This window comes from Malurus melanocephalus, unplaced genomic scaffold (assembly GCF_030028575.1).
Source record: "Malurus melanocephalus ecotype Western Australia unplaced genomic scaffold, MMel_1.1 scaffold_359, whole genome shotgun sequence".
Classification (NCBI taxonomy): Eukaryota; Metazoa; Chordata; class Aves; order Passeriformes; family Maluridae; genus Malurus; species Malurus melanocephalus.
The window spans coordinates 619,333-640,025 of record NW_026623591.1 but is presented as its reverse complement, the minus strand read 5'-3'; the positions used below and the strand labels follow the sequence as shown (position 1 = coordinate 640,025).

Here is a 20,693-nt window from a genome sequence, read left to right as displayed (position 1 = left end):
TTATTCTTACCACAGAGCACTGAGATGCAGTGAGGGTGGTGCTCTGGGAGGTCACCTAAAGATGGGCAAAAATGATTGTCAGAGCATACTTTAAAAATGGAGCTGCATTTCTTAGTTTCAAAATGGTTCTTTTGCTACCAAGATTATGTATACAAAGTTAGCAAAGCTTATGTAGTAGGCTCTTAAAGCTCTTGGTCTTTGGCCTGGGGATAACTAATAATTACAATGTTTTATTAGTCACAATGTAGTTCTCACTGACTTTGATTTGAAGCCCAGAAATCAGCTAAGTCTGCTGAATTTTCAAGTCTCAAAACTCAGGAGCAAATCACTGCTAAGTGCTTTAAAGTGAAAACCTGCACAAGTAAGATGACTGAGCTGGCACATGTCTTAAAGCTGGAGTTCTGGGAGCTCCTTGTGCCTGAGGATGCCGTTCTGCATWGTCACCCCAGGTTTCTGCAGGCATGGGAGTCAGAAATAGAAGGCCAAACTGCAAAAGGAATTCTACAACAACCCTCCGCCCTCCAAAATTGCTAAACAATCACACTAAGCAGCACTATTTGAAGCGAGTAGAAGTGTAAATTTTTTTGTTTGGTTGCAGTGCTATGAGTGATAGCAGTGTAATACCAATTTAACAAATGCCTCTGTAAAAATTTACAAAATATTRTTGAGCTTTTGTCACAGTTTTGAAACAGCTTTTAGCTTTATGAGCTCCATTAGCATATGCATGGAAATGTTTGTTATTGTGGGTTTGTCACGCACCGTGCTTGAGGATTTGAGTGGTTAATTTTGTAGGGCATCACTGCATGCACTGATGCCCCTTGTGTTCTTGTTTTCTTCTTTTTGGGATGTTGGCTGCAGAATAAGGAGTACAAACTTCTGAACGAGCAGCTGTCCATGCTGACATCAGCCCACTCCTCYGAGGTGGAGAAGCTGAAGAAGGAGCTGCAGCAGTACCAGCAGAGCCAGCGTGGCGATGGCAACCAGCTCCTCAGCCTGCAGGAGGAGATGGAGCGGCTCCGAATGGAGCTGGAGAGGGCTCAYGGGGAGAGGGCAGTCATGGAGGACAGCCACGGCAAGGAGAAAGACCTGCTGAGGAAGGTATGTCTGTCTGTCTGTCTGCCTCAGGTTGTCTCCTGCAGTGGCCATACTGGTGGAAGCTCACTCCTCACAGCCCTGAATGGGAGGTCTGTTCTTTGATTATCATTTCTATTCCTGAATGCCCCTGGGATTTACCTTTAGTTAGCTCATGGGGCACCGAGGACAGGTGGACGTCCCTGCATGAACAGTGGCACCTTGTGTCAGGACACCCCATCCTGATGCMTTTTGAGCTGAACCACAGAGAAACRCYGCAAACTCAAACRCRTCTGGAAATCAGGRTGCTTAAYAACCATGGAATCACAGAGTTGTTAAGGTTAAAAAAGATCTGTAAGGTCAGCAAGCCTAACCATCAGCTCAACACCACTGTGTTCAGCACCAAACCAYATCCTCTAGTGCCACATCTGTGTGATTTTTGAACACTTCCAGGGCTGRTGACTCCCTGGTGACTCCCACTGCCCTGAGCAGTCTGTTCCAAYGTTTTACAAGCATTTCAGTGATGGCAKTKTCCCTAATATCCAATCTAAACCTGCCCTGGCACAACTTGAGGYTTCTTTTTCTTGTCCTAAGCGTTRTGTACATGCCAGAGCTTCATGTATATACAGTGATTCTTCATGRTGTGTAAGGCAAATTATTGGAGAGGGCTGTCACAAGTGCTGCAAATACTAGGAACATGTAAGTATTCCTCCTCCCCGCCTGGGATGGAACACAAGGCTCAGATTCTGCTGTGGCTGGTGTTGTAGGTACACACGGAGTATGACCCGTGTGTGGGCCAACTTCCCTTCCTGAGCAGAGGCACTGCTCCAGCACCAGCTGGCTGGTTGTTAGGAGTCTTTATAGGATTTGGAGCTGGGATATGCACTAAATATATTTATTTTTTTTCCTCCTCCTTCGTGCAAACCCATAGAATATTCTGATTTGAAAGGGAACCACTAGGACARTCAAGTGCAAGGACATCTCTTGTGGTTTATCTCTTGAGGTGGACGTGTTCCAACACTTCCACCATTGTACAAGAAGACATTCTGGTGGGAGAAAGAGGTTTCAGAGTATTGAGTTTGTTTTGCAAGTAGCAAACATGGACCTTTTGCCCTGAATTTATTGCTGATCAGATTAATTCCGAGTAACACACATTCTCTTAAACTGAGGCACTGAGATATGGGCTAGTTTCATTCTGCTAATGCTTGTGGCTGCTCAAGTTAAATCCGTGATATTTCTTCTGCACCAGAAATTGAATTGAATCTTTGATCCTGCTATTGAAAAGAATTTAAAGCTTTTCTATTCAATATATGGCAAAGAAAAAGCTGTTTTGCAGCTGTTATTCTAGAACAGCACTTTGTGTGTGACAACCTAAAGATRAGTCACTTTTGGAAATTAAAAGAAAAAAAAAAAGCCTAGAATTAGCTGTGTTTTTATTATAGTGGAAGAATACCCAGATGAGGCCTTTCTAGACACTTCACAACACACCACCTCCCCTTGAGGCTGAGTACTCAGGTGGTGGGTTTGGGTGAGAAGCTGCGGTAGGGACTGTGGTCAGGACACGACTGGAATGCATTTTTGAGTGTACTTCTCAAAGAGGTGAACAGCCTGTACACTCGCTGGACCAAGAGCTGCCAGGTGATCACTTACCCCRCTCCTTGTATGCACACAGGGACACATGAAACCGGTGATTTCCTTTCAAAATTATAAGATCATTTTTGGCACAGGGCTCTGTTCATTAGCTGGGTGCAGCACAGGCTTTTAGGGCCCAAAAGGATGCTTGATTTTGAAGGTGATGCAGCTGGGGATGAATTGCATCTCTTTGTTCTTGATTGCAAATCCCCTTTGAGCACTTGGRTGGAAGATTGGCTTAATCACTGAAGAAATGCTTTTAAAAGGCATGAAAACAAARCAGAAGTTTCCCTTGTTGTAAAAGTGCCTACAGCAGAGCAAATACTGTGCATTTCACCATGAAAATAAATGGTTTAATTATAAAATGTTTCTAATGAGATCTAATTATAAAATGTTTCTACAGACTCCCATTTCTGGCATTAGCTTTCCGTTGCTCTCTTTGGTTCCTTGTCAGTGGGAGAGGACCTGTTTCCTTCCTAAAAACATTAATTAAGCCAGAACACTTTCTGAGAAAAATTCTGGTAAGAGATTTTTGAGTGGTTCTGATATCTGCTAGAAGCTGTGTAGTTACGAAAGTAAAAATTGAGAAGCAGTTTTCATCTTCAATATCAAAATGACTCCATGGGCATGGTTGTAGTGGGACAGAGTCCCAAAGATATCTCACTGGGGAGTGTGACTGAGATGACCCTGTAATTTTTCTGCAGCTCTTGCAAATCCATATCAGTTATAGTTATGTTGGTGAAAAGAAGTCTTTTAATCTCTTCTCTCTGAGTCCTTAATTTTAAAACAGCTCTTCTTATTTAATTTTTTATGAAGTTTAACACATCTGGGTGAGTACAGGCAGCTTTTTCTAGGGCTTTTGGTAGCACCTAATCTTCTGACTTGCTGAGCTAGAATAATTCAAAGCGTGACCAGGAATTTTATTAGGAAAATGCCAAATGCCATCATCCTTTCCTTACAGGACTGGGGGAGGACGGGAGGCAGGTGTTGTGAACAGGCTGGCAGGTTGTTCCTGTGAAGCCCATACGTAAGAGCTGCAGCCATCACAAAGGGCTCTCTGCTCAGCATCCACAGATATCCTTCATAGCAGGTGCTGTTGCATTTGAAGCACCTCCAAAGATCTGCTTCCTGTGGAAATGTGAGCAGGAGATGCAAAAGGTGCCCGTGTAGGTGGTACCAGGGATGGAGATTGTGCTGCTTGACTTGTGTTGTGGGACGTGCTCCACTTGCCTCTCCCTGTGTGCAGTTATCTGGTCTCATTCCCACTGGCCTTGGTTAAACACAGGTTTTGAACTCTCAGCTTGTTCCTCTTTCGTGTAGAAATAGGAAAGCAATAAACAAATTAAATGGCTCAAGAGAACATYTTAAAAATACCTGTACCCAATCTGGATTAGGAATTTTTAAAATCTGGGAATAATTGCTGTGTATTCTACTAAGTCTTTCTCTTCTAAATATCCTCTCAGCACAGCTGAGAATACTCAGATTTTTGTCCAGTTTTGTTTTTTAACTGTCATAGCTTTGGGCAGAAAATTCCTTATCAGCATGCAATAAAAATAATTAGTAAAATAATCCCATTGGCTTTAATCTTTTCCTGATGTGATGAACAAGGAAAGTTCCTTGCTGTCCCATTGCAGCACAGGTTTTCCTTCCTTCCATTCCATCACTCCTGTATCTCTTCTCAAATTGTTTAAGAATTCTTTCTGCCCTGCAGACACTAGTGCTGTTCTAATGGCAGGTGTGATTTATGGTGAAGGAGTGCAATTGCTTTTGGTACAGAATATTAAAATCTTGGCTCAGTTCACAGCATTCAAAACACCAGTATCTCTGCATGCTTAAATAGTGGGGTTTTTTACTTTCTAATTGTACATCCAGACTCCAGCCTTCTTGAAGAGGTGCAGACAGATGTAACGCAGACAGCTGGAGTAAATGAAGACAGAGAGTAATGGGAGGTTTTTCAGTTAGTGCACGGAATATGACTGAATCAGTCRTGACTTACAAGAAAATATTCACTGTGCTTTTGTCCTCACTATTAGTATGTATCTGGCATAGGCAATGGTTGATAAAATGCCTTAATTTGAACACACTTGTGTGGAAGACAAAAATCTGTGTTAGGATGCATGCCAGCTGGGCTGCCTATAAATTTAATCTAGTGGTGGCAACAAAATTATTACTCTTGGGCTTTGAAAACTCTTATTATGGTGTTTACAGTGTTTATCGTTGTCACCTTGAGATCCTTCTGCTGTGTGTAGCTGTTTCCTAAGCAGGGGCTACAGGAAGTGAAGGAGCAGGCATAGGGAATGACACGTGCTGGGGTGATGTGTGTTCTCCCACCTGACAGCAGCAGAAYCATCCTGTTTAGCTGTGGCGGTRTATTTCCCTTGAYGGTTGTGTGTTTTGAGATAACACCRTTGAAGGCACCAGAATTCCTGAGGTTGAATAATGTTCCAGGATTGGTGGCTGTCAGCATCAGTCCAGGCTTGCAGTTGTGACAAGTGAGAATAGCATTTTGCAGGATTTAGTTCCTGTTCTCATTATTTTTTATGAGGCAGTTGTTGTTAATTGCTAAATATGCTCCTCTTGTATTGCCAAGGGCCCTGGTAAATGTCATTCCTCTCTGTACCAGAGGTTCTGTAGTTGTGGGAAGCATCGAATTGACTCATCATACTGAATGGATTGGGTACAATGCAGTTAAAAAACCTGAACTGTTCACTCAGCTCACTGTGTCCATCTCAGCTCCTGAAGTGCTACATCACTGGGAGCAATCAGCAAATTTATTTCCCTAGCAGCTGTGACTCAGTGCTGTGACTTGAAGACAGCAATGGAGCACATTGAGATGTAAAAATAAACCTCTGATTTAATGACCTGATCACTTGCAAGAGCTCCACTCCTGCAGATCATGGCCACCAAGTCCAGCTGCTCAGTATTTTGTAAAATTCTGTTGAAAATGTTGATTTAAGGGAGAAATGCCCTCGGGAAAGGGAAAGTTAGTCACTATTGTAGCAGGGCTGCTCTCCYGTGCTTCACCTTCTGGTGTACAAAGGATGTCTGTCAAAGCACAGGGGAACAGATCTTTTAAAGAGCAAAGAGAGGCCGAACAAAGCCCCTGTCCCCTGCCAGGTGAAATGCAATCCCTGCAGGAGCTCTGCCCTGCAGCCAGCAGTAACTCTGTGCCTTGTTTCGCAGCGTATCTCCGACCTGGAAGAAGAAAACGCTCTCCTGAAGCAGGAGAAAGAGGAACTTAACAGCAGGATTCTCTGTCAGTCTGAAGGTAGGAAAAACTGCATATAGCACTGTAATGCCTTCATTAGACAAGGGCTTCATCTTCTCCCCTGAAGCTCATTTCCCCTGCCTTGAAAAGTACTAATCTTCCCGTGACCCTTTCCTGGTGGTTTCTGTCACTATTTTGTTGTGCAGGTAGTTCTGCTCATGCTGTCCTACTGGTGGATGATAAGCCAGAGGCAGTTTAATTGGTGAAATGCAGAATAAAGTACATRGAAAGGCTTTTTAGTTCAGTTATGTTAGAGTGTTTCATGCAGGTGGTGTGGGAGGCAGTGAAGCTGATGGAATAGRGAATAGCAGTGTCCCAAGAATAATGAATAAAGGATCCAAGGGATTGCACAATTCTCATTATTGAGCTGTGACAAAGGATTTCTCTAGTGTGACATGAGCGTGTGAGTGCTTTTTAAAAGCAGAGACTTAGCCGATGAGTCGCACCTAGGGAAAAGAAACCTGGGAAAATCCCATTTCACAAAAGACACTTACATGTGTGTATTGAGCTCTTCTATTTTTTGTCATCCTCTTCAGTTTTGATTTTGGAGCAGGATTTGCCAAGATCCTCATGCTGTGGGTGTAACTATCACTGCTCTGTGGTACTTGTGAAGTACCTTTTGCTCCAGCCTAACACAAAATGAGGGAATGGAGATAATATGTTAAGAAGAAACTTGCTGCAAATACTTATTCCTCCCTTACACGAGGATCTAAGATGGGAGAAAACGAGAGAGGGGGTTGATTTGTTGTTCACCCATTTAAAACAACACATGGGTTATATTTGCCTGGTTCCTCAGGAAGAGGAGGGACCAGGTTTGCTTCCAGAAGAGATTTTTTAACAAATAAATGAATGTATTCGGATACAAAACTCTTYGAACCCCCGGAGTCTTGCCATGGTAAATGGTTGATGGGGGTGAGCTGCTGCTGTTGATTTGCTCCTATGCCAAAGCYGCTGATGGGATACAGGCAGGGAAGTTTTTAAATGCAGCAAGTATCACTTTTTCAGCGTGAATGTATGTATTGTGCTGGTCCTTCCCTTAAGTGGGTTTGTGGCAATCCCATGGGACCTGGAGCTGGAGCTGCCATAGTTGAGTGTAATAGATCTGGTGGTTTGTAGGTGCAGGAGAATTCTCTTTAACTCCAAGCAGAAGAACTTGAGCTGTTCCACATGTTGAAGAGACAAATACAGATCTTAATAGTCATTAGATATTAGAGGATGCTTACATGTATTCTAAAGGCTCTTGGCATAGAGTATTTGGTTCATTACTTGTTGTTGTGTATATTGATGAGAAGTTTGTTTCAGAGTGCAAGTTCATAATTTCTTTTCTTTTCCTTCCTATTTTAAAGATGAATTTGCACAAAACACAGTTGAGGAAAATATCCAGATGAAAAAAGAGCTGGAAGAAGAGAGATCCCGCTATCAGAACCTGGTAAAAGAGTATTCAAGTCTGGAGCAGAGATATGACAACTTGAGGGATGAAATGACTATTATAAAGGTAATGAAACTGGAATTATCCCTGTTCTCTTGTGTCCTGGACCCAGTGTGGGTGCCTGGATAATGTGGTTCACTCATCCCCAAAACACTTAATGGAACTGCCATTATTGTGCAGTTTGTGCTTGATGTTTCTGAGGATATGCTTCTGCACTGGAGCCAAACCAYATGTGTGCCTTGAAAAAGGAGCTTGGTCCTTTGTGCTTCTCTGTGAAATGTGTAGAGATGTCTGTGAATCTCAGCAAAAGCTGGATCGTGCTTGCTCTTGCTGTGCTGTTGCAATATTCATGTGTAGGTGTTGGGTTAAAAAAACAAACCAAAAAAACCCCAGCAACAGAATTTCAAAACCCAAAGTGTTTAGGTTSAGCACTGCTAAAGTGTTAGAAAAACTGTTGAAAATGAGAGTGCTGCTGGATTTGGTGGAAGGTTGAGTATTTAAAGGGAGTCCTGGTGGGTGCCATTAGCAACGTAACCTTGAGCTCAGATTTGCATGTTCACRCTTACCAGGCATCTGGTGTCATGAAGAGCCTTTAATTCATGCAGAATTTTTAAGCTGAGCTGCTATACCACTTCACATTTTAAAGTTATTAATATGAATTCTGAGGTTAGGGCATAAAAATTAGAAAATGGAATCCTCTATAAGATGTGACAGTCAGGCCTTTTGTAAAGGTGACTTCAGTATATAGTCACGTATTTGCTCTGAAGAAGCAACACTTTATGAGGAATCCTTTTAATGCTAGGTGCTTTATGTGTCTGCATCTCTTCTTGGCAGCAAGCACCAGGGCACAGGAGAAACCCATCCAACCAGAGCAGCTTGGAGTCTGACTCCAATAACCCATCCATCTGCACCTCWGAGATCGGGGACACGGAGGATGTGATACAGCAGGTGGAGGTACGGTGAATCAGGATAGAGGGTTGGGGAACCTTGCCCTGGGGTGATGGGTGTGGGCTGTGGAGCACAGGGGAGCAGTGCAAGTTGGGCAATAAGGTGTGATGGAGGTTATTGATTTTGTGCTGTAGAAACGCATCGTTAATTGTGTGAGAGGGACTGCAGGGCTGTGGTGCTCTGGCAAACGCTACTTGTTTGCAGCATCGGGGCTCTAAAAATAATAAAGCACTGTCTTTGGGCCATACCAGCTTAAAGACTGGTGAAAATTCATCACAGCAGTTAAACCAGCACTGATGGATCATGACACAGTCATGATCTTCTCCACAAGGACACCAGAATTCATTGCCCTCTTGCCCCGAGCATTTTCATTCCAATTCATCTTCACGGATGCTTTGCTGGCCAGTGCAGCCCCTGTAATCAAATCAACAGTTTCCTAGCACAGAAAAGAGCAGCATAAATTATTCCTTGGCCACCAAGAATCCTGTGGAAAAGGAAAATAGGTTTGTTACTTACATCTGACAGGATAGGCTGCTTTTTAAACTGCACTTTTGTGACTCAGTAGCACTTCTGGGTGATGCATGTTCCCAGGATCTGCCACCCCCCTGGCAGGACCATATTTTGTGTACCAATACCATGCCTGCAGAAACTCCCACTCCCCTTTGCTGGCTGCTGAGTTACGTTGCTTTAATATTTCTGAACTGCCCTGAAAGCATTTTCTGAAATCAAAATAATCAGTATTGACCATGCTCTGACATGAAATATTCCAGTTGTAGGCAGTTAGAAACTCTCAGTGGATAAATACTTGGCTAGAAGGGACCCAGTAGGGCATTTTTGATGTTCTTAGCTGTTTTTAGCCCCCATCAACCCATTTACCTGTTGGGCTGTTAAGCATTCAGTGATTTATTAAAAGGAGTCACCTATTTTACTGACTTTAAAAAATGTGGATTTGCTCTTTGGAAGTACATGTGTATTTTGGATGCTCCTGCTCCTGGCTGTGGCTGATGTACAATCAGGGTGTATCTGGCACTAGGTAGGGTTATAAGAATTGACTCTGAAGTCTTCTCTTCCTTATCCTCCCTCCCGTTCTTCTCCAGGAGATTGGGATGGAGAARGCAGCCATGGACATGACCCTCTTCCTAAAGCTGCAGAAGAGAGTGAGGGAGCTTGAGCTGGAGAGGAAGAAGCTGCAAGCCCAGCTGGAGAAAAAGGAACAAGAGAGCAAGAAATCCCAGGCAAGATGCATCTTTCCATGGATACTAATAGTTCATATTTGTAACTGGCTTTGTTTGATTGCCTGAGGCTACATGATGTAGAAATTTAGGTTTGAGAGTAACAAGTTCAGCTTAAGAGGCTACAAATCCATCTGAAATGGAGATAAAACATTTTTTTGTTAGCTGAGGATAATCAAACAGGAGAACTGTTTTATTGATTTTTTTTAACAAACTGGTTATAACCTGTTTAGGGCAGTATCTTAAGCACTCTGAAAGTGATGAAATGTAGAATCAATTTTGGCACACATTATTCTGACAGCACTGACCCTGTGTCTCGTATRTGGCACTCTAGATGTTCAACAATCCTCCCTTTCACAGGATTTGTGTTATTCAARCATTTCTCTGCTGTTTTGGCTTCCCCCCATCCAGCGGTGTGTGGCATGAGCTGAAAAGCACTTCACACACATCAGTCAGGCTGGTGTCCTCAGTTTGGTTTTACTATCATCTGTGTGTTTTAGCTGGGGCTTTTTGCCCAGTAATGATCATGTAAGAGTACAGCTTAAAACTAGTGTAGTAAATCAGGAATAACAAGATAGATATTAGAAGAATGGGTTTTGCATTTCTGTTGCAAGGCAGGGATATTCCTTTGCTGTATACTTTCTTCCTTGTGAGGAAAAAGATATTCCTACAGTTTGAGTTGCTTACTTGAAAGCAATTTAGAAACATTATATTAAAAAAAATTGAAGTTACTGACAGCCCAGTGGTAACTTAGAGGACAGGAGTCCATAAGTCTGAAAATAAAGCTCTCTAGGTTGTGATGAGCTCATGGATTGGGGGGTTCTAATAGCAGATCTCTTGTGTTTTCCCTGCCATGGGTAACCAAGGCTCTGTTTCTTGTCAGAGGCCAGAGTGTGCTGTGAAACAGCAGTGCAGTGTGCTTGGTGTCCTGAAGCATTGAAGATGCTCTTTTACAAGTTCTTTGGCTAATGTCTCTTGGTTTCCTACTGAAAATTTCTGGGGCTTCTGTTGCTTTGTTTGGGAGTTATTTTCATTATTAATCTCCAGCGTGAGATCAGTGTACCTTTGACCAAATGCAGTGAGACACTCAACAAAATCATCAGCAGTAATTATTTACTTGCTTCACTAGATATTCTTATTGATCACCCCTAGCAATCTGCAGAAAACTCATGAAACAGGAGACTTCCCCAGCCTCTCCTTCYTGCTGCAGAGGTGGATTTAAACACCTGTTTCCCAGCTGCTGTATTGAAGATTGTTCCCCTAATGACTGTTACTGTTTGAAAGCTACAGCAAGACACACTTGTCAAGATATTAACAACAGATTAAACAGTTTTCTCCTGGAGTGTCCTGTGCCCCACTGGTATTGCTGGGATGCTGTCTGATGGCAATTAATGACATTATTATGGCTGAGCTGGCCATCAGGCCAAGCTGCTGATGGAGACGTGCCCAGCTACCCAGTGCTGTGTGCCAGTTCCTCTGCCTGCTCCTAAATACAAGTTTACCTGCTCCTAAATACAAGTTTATCTCTCTAATCCACACAGGTAATCGAAACAAAGCCTGAAGTGACTTCTGAACATGAAGATTTTGCGTACAACAGCCTGAAGGTAAGCAAGAGGCTCCTACTTAGTGCTGTAACCTTTTGCATGGCTCCAGCAGCCCAAACAAATGGTGTGAACATGGTAATACCCAAAACCTGCTGTAATCAGCTCTGTTAGAGAGGGCAGCTGGAAAGCTGTGACTCTCCATCAGCTGCTGGACCTGGAAAGGGCTCTCAGATGTTTCTCTCTGGGGCAGCATCTGTTCTCTGCTGATCTACCTGTTTCTGGGTCATCCATGGAGGTAACAAACCCACTCATGGTGAAGGAGGCTTTTTCCACTGGAGGTATTCCCACTGGGACTTCGTTGGGCTCCCTTTGACGGGAGACAGCAGGTCTCAGAAGTTAGCTTTGCAGTAGGTGTGAATTCTTACAGCATTTTCTTGTTTCAGGCACACCAGCTCTGCATCTTACCCACTTCCTGTGCATTCCCAAGGTCACACTCAGGTCAAACGCAGCTAAATCTGTGGTGTGAATCACAGTAACAGCCTCCATCTCCCAGCAAAAGTGCTGGCTGACCACAGTGCTGTGTCTTCCCAGCCAATGCCCTACCCTAGAATTCATCTTGCCCCAACCTCTAAATCCTGACAGTTTCTGTCCCAATCATTTTCTGTCTGTGACATACACAGCAACTGAAACCTCCTAGGCTCCTACRGCAGCTTCTGTGGGTTCTGTCCTCCTCCTCTAACTGTATTCAAACACTTCTGGCCTTGACTGTTTTAGTCCAATTCTTATGTCCTGCTTACCCTCAGAAAACCAGTTCTTAGGATAGGATTACTAAGAGATTTACATTTTTATACAGTTGWTTTTTTCAGTGCAGACCTACCTTTCTAATGTTCCTTCCCTCCCTATCCCYTTAACAAATATTGCAGAGGAACATATGTTATCCAGAATAACATGGTGCTAAACCATCTGTCAGTAGCAATAAAATTGTTTGCTTCTCCTTCATTTCCTCAGAAGGGTGCAAAAAATAGCAGAAAGTAGAGATGGAAATGATGTCCAACCCTCTCCAAGCCCTTATCTCTAGCAGTAGATTTTTATGACACTTAATCCATCCAGTTTTTATTTTCCTAGCACAATAGTGGTGTAGCTCTGGCTGAATGTGCTGTTTGTGATAGAGGGAAACCCCCCTGAGTTTCCTCAGTACCTCTGCACAGCCTCTTGGAGAGGAAGCATGGCAAGAGCTTCAAGTTCACTGCCCAGGTGCCTTCCAGTTGGTTAAACATACCTGTGGAAGGTTTAAGTTTCTTGACCTTGTAAAGCAAAGGGAAGTTGCAGTTATGAAGTTGCAGCAGATGAGAACCACCACCTTCTTAAAAGGCTTCTGTAAGTCTGACTTCTGTGTGAGTTAACAAACTGTATTTTCCTCAAGGCTTAACCCTGGAAGTCCTGATTGGAAATACTAATTTTGTATTTTTCTACTTTGTGCATACTAACATACTAGCATGCATAGTTCTAAACATCTAATAAACTTTAAAATACKATTTCGTGTTAATACCAGGTCATAAGAATTGATGGCTTGTGTTGTTAAAAATGCAGCATTCTTTAACCTTTAGTCTGAAACAGGTGGAAAATGAACCTGCAGGGATTTCCCATGCCCTGTAGGAATGTTTCCCTGAGAGGGACCAATACACCTCCCTCTTATTTTCCCCACATCTGAATAGAGGACACAGCCTGAAGTCTCTGTCTGCAAAAGAGTGACTTTCTGCTGATTTTGAGGACTTCTTTTCTCTCTTTCCCCCTTGACAGCTGCTTCTATGCTATGACAAAGCTCTTTCTCTTCTCTCTATTTTTCCTGCTAATTTGTGTCTCAAATATTTGTACTATCTTTGGCTCCATTAAGAGTTTTTTGTGARTATGTTTATTTTTCATTTTTACCAGCTTGAAAAGGCTTTATCTTAGCGAAATAGGCTTAGGTGCCTAAAAGCTCACACACAGAGAGGTCTTTTCTGTGGACTCTTGAGTGGTCTGTGAGGTACTGGCTACTCAGCCATGGCAGGGACACCTTCCACTGGTGGCTCTCCATCCTTCTCTCACCTGGCCTTGGACACTGCCAGGGATCCAGGGACAGCCACAGCTGCTCTGGGCACCCTGTGCCAGGGCCCCATCACCCTCATAGCCAGGATTTTTTTCCTGATATCTGATCTAAACTTTCTCTCTTTCAGTTTGAACAAGATGAGCTTTAAGGTCCCTTCCAAGTCAAAYTCTTCTGCAGCTCTAAGATTCCATACTTTTGGGTTCCATTTAAGATGTTTCTGACACTCACAGCCCCTTAAGCAGGACAATACAAGGTGTGGGTGTTGCTGAGTGGCTGTGCRGGTTTGGTTTCTGCAACCAACACATGGTCTGCTACTTCATAGGTGTCCTCCAGGTTGAAGTCTTGGTGTAATTTTTGCTACAGTTATTACTGTCATGACACCTGTGATGGCAGGGACTTGCCTGTGGTTTAGCATCTGGTGGAAAGCCTGTTCTTGGTGCAGATTCTGATGGTGGGAATGGAATGAGGCTCAATGCTCTCTTAGAGAGGCTCATTTGGATAAAAGCTTGGTTGTTTAGTTTTGTAAGGCTGAAAAGAAATGTGGGAAACTTGAGCTAACACTGATAAATTTAAAGATAGAAGTTACCTGTCCTTTGTAATGGATAAATACATTTCTCAGTATATGCTGTCCCAAAATACACCCAGATGTTTGGTTAGTCATTATACAGGAATGCAAAACAGGGAGATATGTCCCTGAGATGCACCTGTATAACAGGAATCCCCAGTGAAAAGTGTGTTTTCCTTTATTTTTCAAGCTGAGAAAGTGGCAGTGGGAATGAAAGCATCAAGGACCCCTTGCTCTCACTGCTTTTGAGCAACTGTTCTAGTGAAAGCTGTCCCTAAARTTGGACTAAGTGGCCTTTAAAGGTTCTTCTCAACTCACACATTCTAGGATTTCCAGCAGGAGCATGGCGCATAATTCAGTTTCTCACTTGTTGCATTGTTGGGATGCTTGTTTCATCCCTTAGGCTGGGAAGGAAGCTCACCATAAAATGAGCTACAGGGAGGATTTTATTTTCTTTTCCCGCAAAGCACCAGAAATAGACGAGAGGGGGCAAATTCTTGGCATGGCAGTGCTAACCCCTGATCAGGCAGCCTCACCCTTCCCCAGCACTGCTCTGTAAGCCCTTTGCTAAAGAGTGGGGCTATTTCCATCACTGTTGGTGCTTGGGTACTGCTGTCACAGCTCCTTAACACTGCATATGTTGGAACAAGTGTGAGTTCAGGACATTCTTRCTGTAATTCATCTCAAATAAATCAGTATGAGTGGACTATGCTGCAGAAAGGGCATTTCTCACAGCCCTAGTAGAAATTTCTTCCCACATCCATAGCATTTTATTTCAGCTTCTGTTCTGCCATGGGTTATTCTGGTGCAAAAGGTATGTGTGAGCAAGGGACAGTCGGTGTTTCAACTGCTCCATGAAATCCACAAAGAAAGGAATAGAGAATAAATGTAAATGTAAACTTTGAAGAGAGTGTAAGTTATGTGCTCTTGGAGCAGGGGTGTTGGTTATTGCTTTCTTTGTTGATCTTGTTGGCTTTGTTTCTAACCAGAGTAGAGCTTGAAATGACCAGTCCTTGAGTCAGCAGTGTGGCTGACCCATTACAAAAAAGAGAGGGAGAAAGGGATAAAAAGAGAAGGGCAGGGGGGGGAGGGGAAGGTGAAGAAAAAGGAAATCACGGGTCTTACCCAACAAATAACAAAACCCACAGAAGAGCTATTTTAGTAGGAAAGCAAATAATTGCATTCACGATCCATGAGGAGCCAGGTGATGCTTTCTCCACGTGGCAGGAAGAGCTAAACTCAGTTTGATATCAGTTACCACACGCACACACTTCCAGCTCTTGCTTTAAACACCAGTTACAGAAAAGCCTGTGTCTCATATACTCCCTCTGCCATGGTCAGTGTGGAGGAATTGATGGATCTAAGGCATTTCTTACCYTTCTGTTTTTTTCTTGGCAGATGGTATAAAGTACCTGAATATGCCCCATTACTGATGTTGTTTGTTYAGCTAGGAGCAGGCTGTCCAGATGCCAGATCAGCTATTCTGTTCACACCTCTGCTGTGATAAGCCATGCTATTTATAATTTGTAAGGATTTATAATTATAACACTTGTTTCCTATGGAAACGGGGTTTACACAGCTGTGCTAACTACACACTGTGTAAATTGTATAAATTGCCACCATCCCCCTCAGCCATTTTTGGATTCATTAGCTTGACTCAGCCCAAACCGATAATGAAGCAGCTATCCCAGAGATAWGAGGGGTTGTAAGGAAGCTATGGAAAGTCTCAGTAAGCAGCGGGGAGATGGAAACACATGGGTGACAGTGGGGAAAGATCTTGTGCTGTTTAGACATTGGAGAATCCACATGAATAGGTTTGGTCCCTAGGAAGGAGCTGCCCCCACGTCAGTCAGACAGCAGACTCTGTCGGCTCACATGCTGAGGTGTTGGTTTGTGCCATGCTTGACAGGAGTCCTGTTCGGGTTTGGCATTGCCTGACAAGTCTGGGAGTGTGGGGACAGGAGGGAGTAGTCCTGAGTGCCACTGTGCAGCAGCCAGAGGTAGAGGATAAGTGCAGGGGGAAGAGGGATTGTGAACAGGAGCCCAGGAGTGTGGGTCCCACCCTGTTTGTGACCCACAACAAGGACTGATGGATTTAAGCTGAAAGGGGGTAGATTTGGATGGGATATGGGGATGAAGTTCTTAGCTAAGAGGGTGGTGAGGCTCTGGTATAGAGTGTTCTAGGCCAGGTTGGATGGGGCTTGGAGCAAACTGGGACAKCAGAAAGTGTCCCTGCCCATGGCAGGGGKTGGAACTGGATGGGCTTTAAGGTCCCTTCCCACCCAAACCATCCCATGATTATGTGACTGCACCATGTGCAGGAGYAAAGCTGCTCTTGACCCAGCAGGGATGCTCCAGGTGGGTTTTGGGTGGTGGCAAAGAGCTGCCAAACGTTGTGCTGCCACCTGCATGCAAAGCTTTGTGGTGACAGACTGAAATAAAGGCTGTCTTATCTGACAGAGTTCTGTTCTTCTGTTTTCTGTTGCCATGCAAATTAAGTAAGCCCTTCAGTTGTCTCAGCAAATACATTATTTAGGAGAATCAGACAGCATCAAACTTGCTACTCAGTGTTGACTCTGCCTGTCGAACGCCAGTGTTGGAGGAGGCATCAGAGTGAGGAAATCCTCCAGCTGTAAGCACTGCACTGGGGTGAGGGAATTGCAAAATGTCTGAGAAAAGAAGAGGGAATTCACAGACCTGTGGCTCACCTAAGCGATGCCTGCCATGACAATGGGTTATGCAAATCAGCATCTTCCAGCTTATCTATTGAATGTGAAGGGTAGCTAAACATTGTGGGGRTTGTGTGATTTATTGATTCAGGAGGAAAAGAGGTGGAGGAGAAAAGAGCATGCTTAGCTTATTTAACAGCCTGCTTTTGTGTTTAGAAATAATGTCAACAAATAAAAAATACCTTGGGTCACCCTGTAGTGTTGTTATTAAATAGCAACAGTCTGCTGACTAAAGCAAAAACCTTCCCTGAACCATAGTGGCTGGGCTGTCAGCAAAACCCAGATCTTGGCTTGAATTGACSTGTAATCATCCATAATTGGGTCACCCTAGAGGCATCTCAGAGCAGGACAAGGCAACACTGGGCAGTTTATCTAAACTGCTTGTTGGCTCGATGTTTTCCAGAGGCAAGAGCTGGAGTCGGAGAACAAGAAGCTGAAAAATGAGCTCAATGAGCTGAGGAAGGCCATCGCTGACCATGCCACCCAGAACAACTCCTCCAATGACATCCAGGACAGCTACAACCTCCTCCTGAACCAGCTGAAATCAGCCAATGAGGAACTGGAGGTGCGCAAGGAAGAGGTGCTCATCCTCAGGTCGCAGATTATGAARGCAGCCCAGCAGAARGAGACRGGGAAGAACATGGTAAATGAGAGGGTAATGGATTTTCTTTTCCTTCCTCCCCTCTGCTGGTGGGGATTTTCTGGCTGCCTGAGCGCTGGCATTTCTGCTCTGCTAGGCTCCAAGTGGCAGGATGGCACAGGGAGGTTATGRAGGGTTGTGCAGGGAGATATGAGGTCCTGCCTAGGAATGAGGTGTMGTCCATGGCATTTCAGATAGCCCAGGACTGTCTGTCCCATGGTACTGCTGTAAGGGGACGTAGCTGACGAGGTCYAGCCAGCCCACACCAAGGAACAACTTCTCCAGCCCTGCACCAATGTGTGACGTTTTGTGACAATTACCTTTTTGTGCAATGAAGTGGGGCAGGGAAGGGAATTTCTAGACCAKATTCTGCTGACTTGAGGCTGGTGCAACCTCATGCCTGTAATGCATTTCTTCTTACACGCAGGCAAGGAGGTAGCCTGTCCCCTGACAGCTGTGGTGGGATTTATATTTGGAGCATRTTCCAAGGGGAGGGCATCTCTTCTGGAAGCTAAATCTTTATTGATTTACAATAAAGATTTACCTTCCATTCCTCAAAAGTTTTGTTATGTTTTGTATATCAGACCAAGCCAAACAAACACCCAGCTTATCCCTCTCCCAAGTTCACTGCATCTTTCTTCAATCCCTTATCTTTCCTGCTGCATGTGTGTGGATTTACAGAAATTCAATAGTCTGGTGGATGCCSTGGGGATGCTTTTAACAGAATGGTTGGGAGCTGTTCAGTGTCAGGAACTTTTAAATCCAGGCAGAATTTTAAAGCAGGATGTCATGTTGCTGTTTTGCATGCTGAATTTAGGAGAGCATCTCCCCCAATGCCAGCTGGCCCAACAGTGACAGGCACGTGGACCAGGAGGACGCGATCGAAGCCTACCAGGGCGTGTGTGAGACCAACCGGTAAGTGTGGCACAGACCTCGCCAGCACCAGGGCTTCTGGTATGAGAGGTGGATCTACACCAAAATCAATGTTTTAGAGAGTTACCAGCCTCTGGATTGTGTTATGGACTCAGGGGTGGGCCATAAAGGTGAAACCAAAGACATGCATCTTATGGAATTGCAGAATCCTGGAATGCTTTGGGTCAAAAGGGACCTTTAAGGTCAACTGGTTCYAGTCAGATACTGAACAGGTGGAAAAGCAAACATGAAAGTGAGCAAAATTGGGTTTTGATTTCATTTCCAGTATGTAAATAGCAGCAAGACTAAGATTTGGGTTGTATTTGAGACACTTATTTCAGCTTTCTCATACCATGCTGGGAAGATATCACAGTTCCCTTCTCATTTTCCCAGAGGCAAAAGCCTGCTGTGGTTAACTGAGCTAACAAACATGCTGTATTCCCTGGAAACACTCACATTATTGGTTTTCTCTCATCCAAACTCAGTGTCAGGAGCARCTGTTTGTTTGCAGGTTTACCACAGAGAGGATTAACACTGTGAACATGTGTCTGTCCTGACAGTAACAATGGGCTGGTATTGCCAAGTATTAAATCAGTCCTTGCAGCTCCCCAGGGGGACCTTGAATAATAAAGCAATATCTTGCGAGAAGGAAAAATTACATGGATTAAACAGCAAGATAATACAAGAAGTAAATTTTTATTTTACTTCAAGGAAATGGAATGCCTATCTTTTTTTTTCTCTTGACAAATACAGATGTTTGAGGCTTTTTCTCTCTAAATAATTTCCATTCAAAATAGAAGAACCAGCCATTGTGGATTAATGGCWTTTAATAACATGGTATAGTTTGTTACTTTATGGAGTGGTTGCAAAAGGTTGTTAACAGTTCAGGCTGGGACCTGACTTAATGAGGATTTTGTTCATAGCTGTGTGAATTTGAGGAAAGGCTCATTTGATTGGAACTGAAAACTTCGATGGTCGGACKGGGGCTTTGCCTAGGATGTTCTGCCAGCTTTCCCCAGGTTTGGAGTGCTGGAGGAATGGGGATTATTGGGGTCCCCAACTCTCATGATGTTAGTTTCTCACCTGGGCATCATGTCTGGCAGGATCAGGACTGATCTTTGTGTTTGTTTTTTTTTTTCTTTTCAATTTGCCATTGAATATTTGCTTTCCTGAAATTAACTTGCTGATGAAATTTCTGCCCCTCCTGCAGCAGAAGTGATGAGATTAATTTGCACATCACAGTAAATCAATGGAGCTCATTTGCTTCCTGCAGCAAGGAGTGGGTTTTGGTCAGTTAATGAATTCTGTGAATTTTCTCTTCTTTCCTTCCAACGTTCTCCTCAAGCGGTGGGCACTGATACAATCTGTGAGATCCCATTGTTGGGCACAGCGTTAATTACTCCCTGAATTTTCCAGTGTGCATGTGTAGGGATGGTTAGTTTGTGTTCAGGGGTTAGTGAAGGAGCCAAAATAAGAGCTGCTGCTTTTGCAGGATGTGTGTCTGACCAGGCTGTGTCYTTGGTCCCCAGTGTTAATTGGTATCTGTCCATACTGGTGCATATGATGTCTTCTGTAGCCTGCCAGGAGGCTCCAGTCCTCCTTCAGACATTCTGGTTTCCACACTTGGCTTCTGCAGAGAGAAYTGAATTACAGAATCATTTAGATTACCCAAAAAGATGTCTTGAGGCCCATCCCTTCCCCCAGCACTGTCAAGGCCAGCACTAAACCATGTCCTCAAGTGSCACATCCCYATGGCTTTTATATCCATCCARGGCCTATAATTTTTCAGGATCTAATTTTCCACAAGAGTACAAATCTCTTTCCTTGCAATTGCACGGGTGAATTGCAGCTATGAGAAGTTCATGTGATCTGGCCTCGGTGGTTTTTGGCCTCTTGAATTTTGGGAAGGAAATCTGCAGTCTTCAGGCTCAGTTCCTTATTCTTTCATCTGCCTTTCATGTGAAGCTTGGATGGAGCATGGCTCTCGAAACATAGCAGCAATAGCTCAATTGCTCTCACCCTGATTTTCTGCAGTGATTTATCCAGTAGCTCATTAGCCACCACCAGCCTCCCCCTTACAGGGTTCCCCCTGCAGTTGTCTGTGTTTTGGGCTGCATTACAAGCTGTAGGCTGCTGGTGGTGGCARTAAAATGGATCAAGAAAAATGCTCRAGGAGCYTGGATTATTGTGTTTGGGGTCATRAATTAACATTSCCTCCCCCAGCATAAACTTGTATTTGTACTTACACAGCTCTGTACCCAAGGGTGTCAGCATGACAAACAGAAATGCCTTCCCCTTCTAATATTGATCAATAAATACTTTAATGGGAAGCCTTTTTCGTGAGGTTGCAGTTCTGAAGTGGAATGTATAAGCAAGAGCCAGTTTTTCTCTCACCTGCTCTGGAAGAAGCACTCCCATTTTTCTTTCATAGAATCCTAGAATGGTTTGAGTAGGAAGAGACCTTGAAGTACATCTCCTTCCAACCTCCTGCCATGGCAGGGACACGTTCCACTGTCCCAGGCTGCTCCCAGCCCCGATGTCCAGCCTGGCCTTGGACACTGCCAGGGATCCAGGGRCAGCCACAGCTGCTCTGGGCACCCTGTGCCAGGGCCTCCCCGCCCTCCCAGMCAGCAA

General features: G+C 44.0%; 1 protein-coding gene across 2 annotated transcripts in view; it reads left to right on the top strand.

Annotated features, from left to right (window-relative positions):
• Positions 1–20,693, top strand: part of MYO5B (myosin VB) — a 149,931-nt gene that overhangs the window by 109,374 nt on the left and 19,864 nt on the right. Inside the window, exons 22-29 of one of the 2 annotated variants that reach the window (XM_057378458.1) lie at positions 859–1,098; positions 5,887–5,971; positions 7,318–7,466; positions 8,235–8,354; positions 9,446–9,583; positions 11,122–11,184; positions 16,911–17,150; positions 17,965–18,062. In XM_057378458.1, coding sequence (XP_057234441.1) covers positions 859–1,098; positions 5,887–5,971; positions 7,318–7,466; positions 8,235–8,354; positions 9,446–9,583; positions 11,122–11,184; positions 16,911–17,150; positions 17,965–18,062 — 1,133 coding nt within the window. Of the gene's footprint in view, positions 1–858; positions 1,099–5,886; positions 5,972–7,317; positions 7,467–8,234; positions 8,355–9,445; positions 9,584–11,121; positions 11,185–16,910; positions 17,163–17,964; positions 18,063–20,693 lie in introns of both variants that reach the window. The other variant, XM_057378457.1, reaches the window with a different exon arrangement.